The sequence below is a fragment of the Panulirus ornatus genome, chromosome 21 (genome assembly GCF_036320965.1).
Source record: "Panulirus ornatus isolate Po-2019 chromosome 21, ASM3632096v1, whole genome shotgun sequence".
NCBI classification, from domain to species: domain Eukaryota; kingdom Metazoa; phylum Arthropoda; class Malacostraca; order Decapoda; family Palinuridae; genus Panulirus; species Panulirus ornatus.
This window is the reverse complement of record NC_092244.1, coordinates 8,176,382-8,186,381: the sequence shown is the minus strand read 5'-3', so window position 1 is coordinate 8,186,381 and position 10,000 is coordinate 8,176,382. Positions and strand designations below refer to the sequence as shown.

The following is a 10,000-nucleotide window of genomic DNA, read 5'->3' as shown; positions in this document are numbered from 1 at the left end:
CCCAGCCATATTCAGACAGGTGTAGATATGGCAACGGTGTGGCCGGGTGAGGGAGAGGGGGGGAAAAAATAAGAATGATGTTGTGGCCTGAGCGCTTGCCTTCCAGAACGCGACTTTTGCCATGAGGGAAAAAAAAATCTCTCAATGGAGAAGTTGTTCTGGCGTTGTTCACCTGAGAGCAGCAACTCGTTGATTTAAACGTCGTTGAAAATGGCAGAAAGAACATCGTTCAACGCCGTTTAAGGCTTGCTGGATTGTAGGCATTATTTTTTCCGAGGTGAACGAGCGTCCTCGTTGAACCGCCCCCAATGAACGGCGGTGGAATCGTTTATCTGATGAAAGTCGGTCGTGCTCGTTCAACTCACGGTTAGAGACTTGATGAACACGACCAGTTAAGAGGCCAGCTGAACATCCTAACTGGGCGACAGTTGATTTGATGCCTTTAAACGACTGACATCTGGTTGAACGAGTATGAACGAGACTGGTAAATGGACGTGGATGAACTGGCTGAGATGAATGTCTTGAATTGTCGTCGAATGACGTCTTCCCCATTTGCTCGTTTGGGGAAACCTGGGGAAGTGTAGGATCTGGGCGGGCGACCACAGCAGACACATACGCCTCTGCAGCAGACACTACTGGTGGCAGCAGCAGCAGCAGACATCAGTGGCCACTGCCGACTCTTTTTAACAACTGCACTGACAACAGCCGTTATTAGTGACCATACCGCAGACTCCTAACAACCACAGTGACAACCACAGGTGTCACGGCGGCAGACTTCAGTGCCGGCGAACAGACCTCGGTGACCGCAGCAGATATCTCACACGACCACAGCAGTTATTGCTGCCCACAGCAGCAGACAGTAGTGGCCACAGCAGACGACACCGTGAACGCTCACAGCGACCACAGGGTGACCCCAGACGGGACCAATGGGACAATATATTCGAAAACTGGTCACTATATCTCTCGCACGGGAACAACGCCGTCGTCTCAATATATATTTATAGTTCTGGAAATATTTTGCCACGGTTAGGGTGGGGTGGTTGGGGGGAGGCAAATAGAAATAGAACACTAATTAATGAATTTAACTTTCACTCTTTTTATTTTTTTTTAGGTCATTTTAGTGTCTAGTGAATGGGAAACATAATCCGTATGTGAATAATTAATTACTGTTCATGTGAATAATTAATGAGCCACTGCCCACCTTTTACATGAAACATGGAAAAAGAGAAAGTATTATTCCTCTCTCTCTCTCTCTCTCTCTCTCTCTCTCTCTCTCTCTCTCTCTCTCTCTCTCTCTCTCTCTCTCTCTCTCTCTCCGAACCTCAAGGGCGGGATTAGTGTAGATAGAGGGGTATCCTAATCTGTGGATAACGCGGATTTGATCCACTCCAGGGAAGGTGGGTTGGCCATGTTGACTCTATGACCCGTTGAGTTACTGAAGGAATGCCATTCCGTAACGCGTGACGAAAAGTTCACGAATGCACCGGCAGGACCAAACCATTCGTGAGGTCGGTGAAGGGCGACGTGTGTTAGGGTACGAATGGTACAGTCATGGCACATTGGACCGCTCCTGTAGTGACGTGATGGCGGCGTGGCTGAAGTGGTACACCTGCCCACAGTGACGTATCGTCAGTGGTGCACTTGCCACAGTGACGTATCGTCAGTAGTGCACTTGCCACAGTGACGTACCGTCAGTAGTGCACTTGCCACAGTGACGTATCGTCAGTGGTGCACTTGCCACAGTGACGTGCCGTCAGTGGTGCACTTGCCACAGTGACGTATCGTCAGTGGTGCACTTGCCACAGTGACGTACCGTCAGTGGTGCACTTGCCACAGTGACGTGCCGTCAGTAGTGTACTTGCCACAGTGACGTACCGTCAGTGGTGCACTTGCCACAGTGACGTACCGTCAGTGGTGCACACGCCACAGTGACGTGCCGTCAGTGGTGCACACGCCACAGTGACGTGCCGTCCTTGCTGAAGTGGTACAGCTGTCCATGTGGGTGGGATCTCCCTCACTGACACACTTAACACACGGACGCACTCACCTGAGCAACGCCTCTCCCTCAGTGAGAGTACGTCATGGAAACGCCCGTCAGTGACACACATCTCCCTCCCACCCAGTGACGCAACGCTTCCTGTGACCATCTCCCTCGGCGAATTATCCCTCCAGGAGAGACCGTCTCCCCTCGATGGCTCCGTCTTGATCGCCGACGATGACCGCCCCAGGGAGAGAGACTCAAGCAGGGACAACCCCCACCAGAAGACATGTCACCTTGCGGTTTTGATACTCCCCCCAGCTTCCCATTGCTCTCACAGACACTTGAGCCTATAAGGAGTGAGAAAGATAGATAGGTCGATAGATAGATACATTGTGAGGTAGAGGGAAAGAGAGAGAGAGAGGGGGGGGGGCGAGATGGTGTGGGGTGAGGGAGACGACCAGACATAGACGTACAGAGGGGGAGACAGACATACAAAGAGAAGACACACCCCGTCCCCCACCTCTTTATCACATGAACAGGAGCCATCAGCACATCCCGAAAACCACAACAGATCTCACCTTCACAACACCACCACCACCACCGCCGCCGCCACCACCACACTTACCACCACCTCCACCACCGGGGCCTGACCTAGGCCACCTGTTGTGAGGGGTGGGCAGCCTGCCTGCCGCTGCTGGTGCAACAATTTGCAGAATACTGTACGAGGTCGCATGACGCGTCCACACCCCTGGCCTAGATTATTCATGCGTGCCGTGGGTGGGCCCGCAGCCCTGGCCAGACCTGAGGGAATGGCAGGGACGAGGAGGAGACTTGAGGGAGGGCAAAGTGTACGGGAGGAGGAGACGAAGGCCAGGAAGGGTGCCATCGCTCAGGAGGAGGGCGCGGGTGTCGATACTCGGGTGGTGTGTGGCGTGGCGGCAGCACCTGGCGAGGTGGCAGAAGGCAGGATATATAATGGCCACATTGATAGTGGGAGAGAAGAAGGAGAGATGAAAGGGAAACAGGAGTAAACGGGTGACATGAGAGACTGATAGGTGGATACGAAGGGAGGAGAGAAGAGATAGAGGCAGGAGAATGAGAAGGAATACATAGAGGGACGTGTGCAGTTTGAGATAAGTCGCGCAAGGAGGCAAAGATTATGACAGACTGAATGACATGTTTGTAAAATTAAAGGCTATTATTTTTTTTTTTCATCCGGGTGGGACACTTTGAGGTTTGAAATGATTTAGAGATTGTGGAGGAGGAAGTATTAAATGAATATTCGTGCCAGAGCCTGCATAGGGCTAGAGAACTCGAGGAAAATGACAGGTGTAAAGACGTTTGCGTCTTTGCAAGGTCAGTGGCTGGATGTAGGGAAGGTGGTTAAGCGAGTGAAGTGCATTCATGGAGGTGATCTGTTTCGTGTATTCCAGTACGATGATGTTTTAAGGCGTCTTGTTGTATATAAAAGCACAGTGATTCCTTGAGGTGATCTGAACAGAAGCGGACGTAAGAAAATGGGTATAGCGAAGTGTGTGTGTGTTCGTCGAAACCTGAGGAAAGATGCGATAAAACTTCATCCCTTTCACTGTCAGTTCAGGAATATCTTCTGTAAATAATCATGATTGGAAATTATGAATACGAGTGAAGGTGGACGAATGAGGTGCCAAGTGGAGGGTAGGGATGGTGTGAGACAACTGTGTGCCTCCTCCTCCTCTTCCTCTTCCTCTTCCTCTTCCTCTTCCTCTTCCCTCCGTCATGGGGCGGAGGAGCCACGGACCACACACTACCCATACATACATAATTCATACTTTCAGATGTATGGAGATTGACGGAGTGGCTTGAAAAACACGGGAAGCATTTGCATTTTGTCTGTACCTTCGTATTTGTGCTTGGGTTTGTTTGCTGTATTGTTTCCCGTGGACACTGTGGCTCAGTCCCTACTGGTGGTGGTTTGTGGGACGTTTGATTCAGTTTTAGTATCGTCTGTCAGTCTACCTATTAACATCCGACTCCATATATATATATATATATATATATATATATATATATATATATATATATATATATATACACACCTTTGGCGAGGCTGGTGTCATCGCCAGCCGACGAAAGAGAGTCTTTTTCCAAGAACTTCTCGCCTCAGAGGAGTCCATCCTGTCCCTGCTACTGATTGTAGTGCAGCCTCGAAGCTGCAGGAGCCCCCTGTGTGTAAGATTAGGTTACAAAGGTCATATCTTTGGGACGTTTCAGGTAAACAAACTATATAATACAAATCAACAAAACCATGGACTTCCTATCCTCCCCCGCCCCTCACCTCCTTTTCCCCTCTTGAAATCCGGATTCGAAGCAGTATTCCCAGGTTGTGTAAGACGAGACCTCGTCTCCCTCAGCCCAGCGCCCGGGGCGGTTGGGTCCACCTTGTGACCAGCATAGTGAGAGGGTCTGGAAGGTGGGGGAGCGTTTACCCAAACAAAATACTTGATGTTTTGTTGTGGTGTCATATTTCGAGATCTTTGGTCAAATCTCGTTACCACGTATGGGATCAGCATATATATATATATATATATATATATATATATATATATATATATATATATATATATATATATATATATATATGAAATAGAATTTTACCTGATATGGCTTAGAATTACTGATAAATCACACACACACACACACACACACACACACACACACACACACACACACACACACACACACACACACACACACACACACACACACTCACACACACACACACACACACAAATGAAATACGCTTTTAACTTGGTAAGAAAGCATAGATCACCATAGAGAACTGAACTCCTGGACTGTAATGGCGTTAACAAGACACCTATTTTTAACATCGTTCCCGTAACTCCGCCTCTGTAACCATTATCGTGGTATGTGCAGGCAGTTAACACAAGTTAAGGTCGATCATAACTCGTTGGTACAGCCCGGTAAATCCAGTGTCAGTACGAGTTATAAGGGAGATGACAGTTAACTTGTGTCTCAGCCTTTCCTGTGAACAGGTGATCCAGGTGGAAGTGCTGGTAGGGGAACTTGTTAGCTCCGGTCCAGTGAACAGGTGTTCTTGATGGAGATGCTGATTGGGGAACTTTTTAGATTAGGTCTAGTGAACAGGTGTTTCTGATGGTATTTTGATTAGAGAACCAGTAAAGTCGCGGCCTGTGATCAGGTTTCTTTATGGGTATGCTCTTAAAAAATCAGGGTAAACGTACATAAACCGGTGATGGTAAACCTAGGTTAAACCTACATAAACCGGTGATGGTAAACCCAGGTTAAACCTACATAAACCGGTGATGGTAAACCCAGTTAAACCTACATAAACCGGTGATGGTATTGTTTCCGTAATCAATGCCGATGGAAACTGAAAAAACCTTCGTGTTGCAAGAAATGTTGTTATATAGATCCGGGACTTCAGCTTAAACCGTAGCGCAGCGTCGTGAAGGCTGGCCAGCCCCTAGCCAACAGGAATGGTACGTATTTCAGTAATCCATGTTGTAAATCAAGTTTGCTTCAAAACGTCTTCCAACGGTGGGAAATAAGAAGCAGCTGGTAAACCCGGTGTAAACCGGAGATCTCTGTAGAGGAAGACCGTATCACAAAGACCACGATAGGTAAACCCGGTGTAAACCGTAGATCTCCCTCGGGGAGACCGCATCACAGAGACCCCCGATAGATATCTACTTAACCAGAAGACCGTATCACAAAGACCACGATAGATATCTACTTATCCAGAGAGAAGCAGAATCGATAAAGGAAGAGGAGGGACGCGAGTGAAGAGGAGGAGGGATGAGGTAGGGAGGAAGGAGTGAGGGTCGGTCTCTCTCTCTCTCTCTCTCTCTCTCTCTCTCTCTCTCTCTCTCTCTCTCTCTCTCTCTCTCTCTCTCTCTCTCTCTCTCTCGGGTTAGTCGGTCCGTGGTGACCGTGACTTGCTACGGCAGTTACAGCGTGGGAGGAAAGGTCAGCTGGGAGGTGGGGGATGATGGGAGGCTGGGAGAAGGCAGGAGAGGGGTGTGGGGGTTGGGGGGGAGATGAAGGGGTACGCTTGGGGGAGAGGGAAGGGGGGGGGGGGGTTCGTGAGACAGGAGGAGCGGCGCGGGGAGAAGGGGGAAGGGGAAGGGGGGAATGTTCCATTTTTCTGTCCACTTCCAACAGCGCGCGACGGATGAGAGGAGGAACCTGCTTTGGGTATATTGTCACATCCTTCTGCTGTGCCACCTGCAGGAGCTACATATAGTTCCACAAATTACTGTATATCTTTGGAATATTTTGACCCTTGGAAGCGTCGAGATAGTTGGACCGGTTAGAAACATCTCATTATTCTGGTGCTGACATCTCGTGCGATCCTTGGAGATAACACTGTAAACGACGACTCTCCGTTAGTTCCTCCATGAGATTCTAACTGAGGAGTGTATTATGTGCAAACACAGCCTCGGGCCCCTGCAGGCAAGCAGAAGCATGATAATTTATCATTTATTGTATGATGATTATATTTTTAGGGTTTGGTTTGCATTGCAACCATGGCATATGTTGTGTGTGTGTGTGTGTGTGTGTGTGTGTGTGTGTGTGTGTGTGTGTGAGGGGAACCTGTTGGCGTTATACTTTTATCGCATTACATAATCGAGACCAGCATCATTGAGGGACGACCTTCCGTTTTCTTTATTCACCCTCCCACCCATCCTTTTTTTTTTCCCCCAACCTCCTTTATATGACGACATATTTTTCCTCGCTGCTCCAGACATATATGTTTTTTTTTTTCTCTCTCCATTTTTGGTCCTGCAGAGAAAACCTTTAGCGATCTTCTTGTCTGGTTCTCGGGATTTACATATGTTACAACTTTTGCAGGAAGTTCACGTCGCCAGTGTGTGTGTGTGTGTGTGTGTGTGTGTGTGTGTGTGTGTGTGTGTGTGTGTGTGCGCGCGCGTGTGTGCGTGTGTGTGTGTGTGTGTGTGTGTGTGTGTGTGTGTGTGTGTGTGTGTGCTCGTGTGTGTGTGTGTGTGTTTTGCTTGGTCGAGAAATGGCTGGGCTGATGCCTATTTTCTTATCTTGAAAGAGGAGAAAAGCAGATGCGCAGAGGGGGGGAGAGGAGACGATAGATAGCAAGTGCGCACACAAGATGGAATTCTGAGGCCTTCCAACCAGGCATGCGCAGATGACTCAAACGGGTATCGTTATTCGGAAGAATATATATATAACGCGTCATGTTACTGGAGAAGAGACAACGTCATTCACAAATGGGAGGGCAAAAAAAAAAAGGTTACTTAAATATGCCTCAAAATATAAATGCTGTGTTTCGTGAGGGAAGACTGGGCGGGGTGTACCCACAACTTAGCATTGTATTTGGGAAAGAAAAGGGAGAGAGTCTAGCAGGTTATTTAAGAGGGAAAGTTATATGTGGAGAACAAGTAATGAAGATGTGTTATTCCAGAGGAAGGAGATGTAGTCGTTGGACAAAGAGAAAAGACGGGAGGCAATAAGAGATCACTTAAAAGATCACTGGGGACAAAAACTGGCCAGTTTTCTCCGTGTTCAGATGAATGGACGGCACACAGGACGGATGGACGGCACACAGGACGGATGGACGGCACACTGGACGGATGGACGGCACACAGGACGGCACACTGGACGGATGGACGGCACACAGGACGGATGGACGGCACACTGGACGGATGGACGGCACACTGGACGGATGGACGGCACACAGGACGGATGGACGGCACACTGGACGGATGGACGGCACACAGGACGGATGGACGGCACACAGGACGGATGGACGGCACACAGGACAGATGGAGCAGAATACTCGAGGAGAAGGAAGGAGGCTGGACGTTATAAGGAAGGACATATCAGGAGAATTAGGGAAAAAGGAAGCTAAAGATAGGAGGAAGGACTCAACAGGAGGAGGCTGAAGGAATCATTAGGAGGAGGAAGGACTCAGCAGGAGGAGGCTGAAGGAATCATCAGTAGGAGTAAGAGGAGGAAGGACTCAGCAGGAGGAGGCAGGATGTGTGGTTGTCACTGGCGCTAACTTGACCCCTGAACTTCAAAAGGACGAACCTCAACGTCGCTTACTCTCGACCAGTGGCTTCCCCACGCTCCCTGAAGCTCCTGAAGTTTACTGAAACATCCTGGGGTTTCCTGAGGTTCGTTGACCATCTTGGGGTTGCCTGAGATTCGCTGAACAATCTGGGGGTTTCCTGGGGTTCACTGATATCTTGGGGTTTCCTGAGGTTCACTGAACATCCTGGGGTTTCCAGAAGCTCCTGAGGTTCGCTGAAACTCGTATGGGACCCAGAGGTTGCTGAACTTCACTGAAGCTTCTTGGGTGGCAGAGGTTACCTCAAGTTCCACCGCCTCAGAAATTTCCAGTTGGACGAGGCTCCCGGGTTTCAGAAAGTACCTTTGTTTTAAGGCTAACAGTAGACTCTCCCTGTAACTTTCAGAACGCTCGCCCAGACTACAGAGCGTCCTGGAACTATGTGTTTCTCTTCTGGAAGGTGACCTGAGTGAAGAACGTCCCGGTGTTCTTTGTGAGACATGCTCCTGGAACTCCACTCTCTCTCTCTCTCAGGCTTCTCATAGCATTTTCAGGCTTTCCTCTGACGTGTACTGGGGGTGGGCGGGGTTTCTGTGGCTTCCTCAGCCTTCCTGTCCAGTCTCAGAGATCGCAGACGCCTCCACGACACGGGGGTCAAGTACTGTGTGTGTGTGTGTCCTTGACGTGTGTCCAGACTATGTTTCTTTTTGGGGTGCTTCCAGCGAAGCCATTTTGCTCCTACGTGTACCTTTAGGTCCCTCTGATACCATTCATTGTTTTAGAAGAGACTTCAAGTCCTCAAAAAGGGTTTCGTAAACCTTTTTTCTTTTCTTTTCCCAAGCCCTGGACGTTGAGGCTTTGTGTCCAGAGGCAACTTACGTCCTCTCATGAAATTCTGAAGCTGCCCCTAAACTCCCCATAGGAAGAGACAGCCCAGGTTGTTTCCATAGGTCCCCATCTCCTCCTCCTCCTCCTCCTCCCCGCCACCTTCTTCACCGCCCACACCCCTACCGTCACACATGTTCTTTGATTCACAGTATACGAGACGTTTTATATTTTTGTCATTATAACCACGACCTCTTTACGATCTTGTTTTTGCGTTGAGATATTTCTAACCAAGACTTTGACGTTTTTTGTTTTACGCTTGAGGAGAAACTTTGTATTGTTTCGTTTTTTTTATTTCTTTTTTTACCGTGACTTTGTACGTTTTTCTTTCGCGTTTTACAAGCAACTTTTCCGGTTGCGTTAACCCACGCCATTTACGGTTTTGTTTGTTTTCTCGACGTTCTAGGAGAACATTCCGAAATTTTTTTGGACGCTGACTTCAACCAATCGCATTCTTCTCCCCCTCCTCCTCCCAGCCCCATAAGAGATTAAAGCTGCCACCCCTTCCACCCTCCCTTCCCTTCTTCCACCTCCCCATGACTAACCATACCTCCCCATACCCCCCCCTCCCCCTTCCCCTTTAGTGTGCTTTTCCCTCCTCCAGCGGCCCCCCAACTAACACCCCCCTCCCACCCCTGGCAGACTGTCCGGCGGCGGAGGACCAGATGGAGCGGTTTCCGTGCCCGTCGCCAGACAGAATGGGTCGCTACCGCTGCATCGACGACCACGTCCTCTGCGACGGCTTCATAGATTGTCCCGACGGCGAGGACGAAGATAGACAACAGTGTATGTTCTACAAAACGGTGAGTACCTCCCTCCGTCTTGCCGTTCCTGTACATGCACACTGCCCTGTTAGGAGAGACCATAGCTGTACTTGTACATGCACACTGCCTTGTTAGGAGACCATAGCTGTACCTGTACATGCACACTGCTCTGTTAGGAGAGACCATAGCTGTATCTGTACATGCACACTGCCCTGCTAGGAGACCCATCTATTCCTGTACATCCACACTACCCCAACAGGAGACCCGCTGTTCCTGTACACCCGCCCTACCCCAACAGGAGAC

The 10,000-nt window shown here is 49.2% G+C and overlaps 1 protein-coding gene across 1 annotated transcript in view; it reads left to right on the top strand.

Moving 5' to 3' along the window:
• The window catches only part of LOC139756344 (uncharacterized), a 132,441-nt gene that overhangs the window by 97,977 nt on the left and 24,464 nt on the right, over nucleotides 1-10,000 (top strand). The window contains exon 2 of the mRNA XM_071675703.1: nucleotides 9,576-9,736. Within this exon, the coding sequence (XP_071531804.1) occupies nucleotides 9,576-9,736 (161 nt within the window). The remainder of the gene's footprint in view (nucleotides 1-9,575; nucleotides 9,737-10,000) is intronic.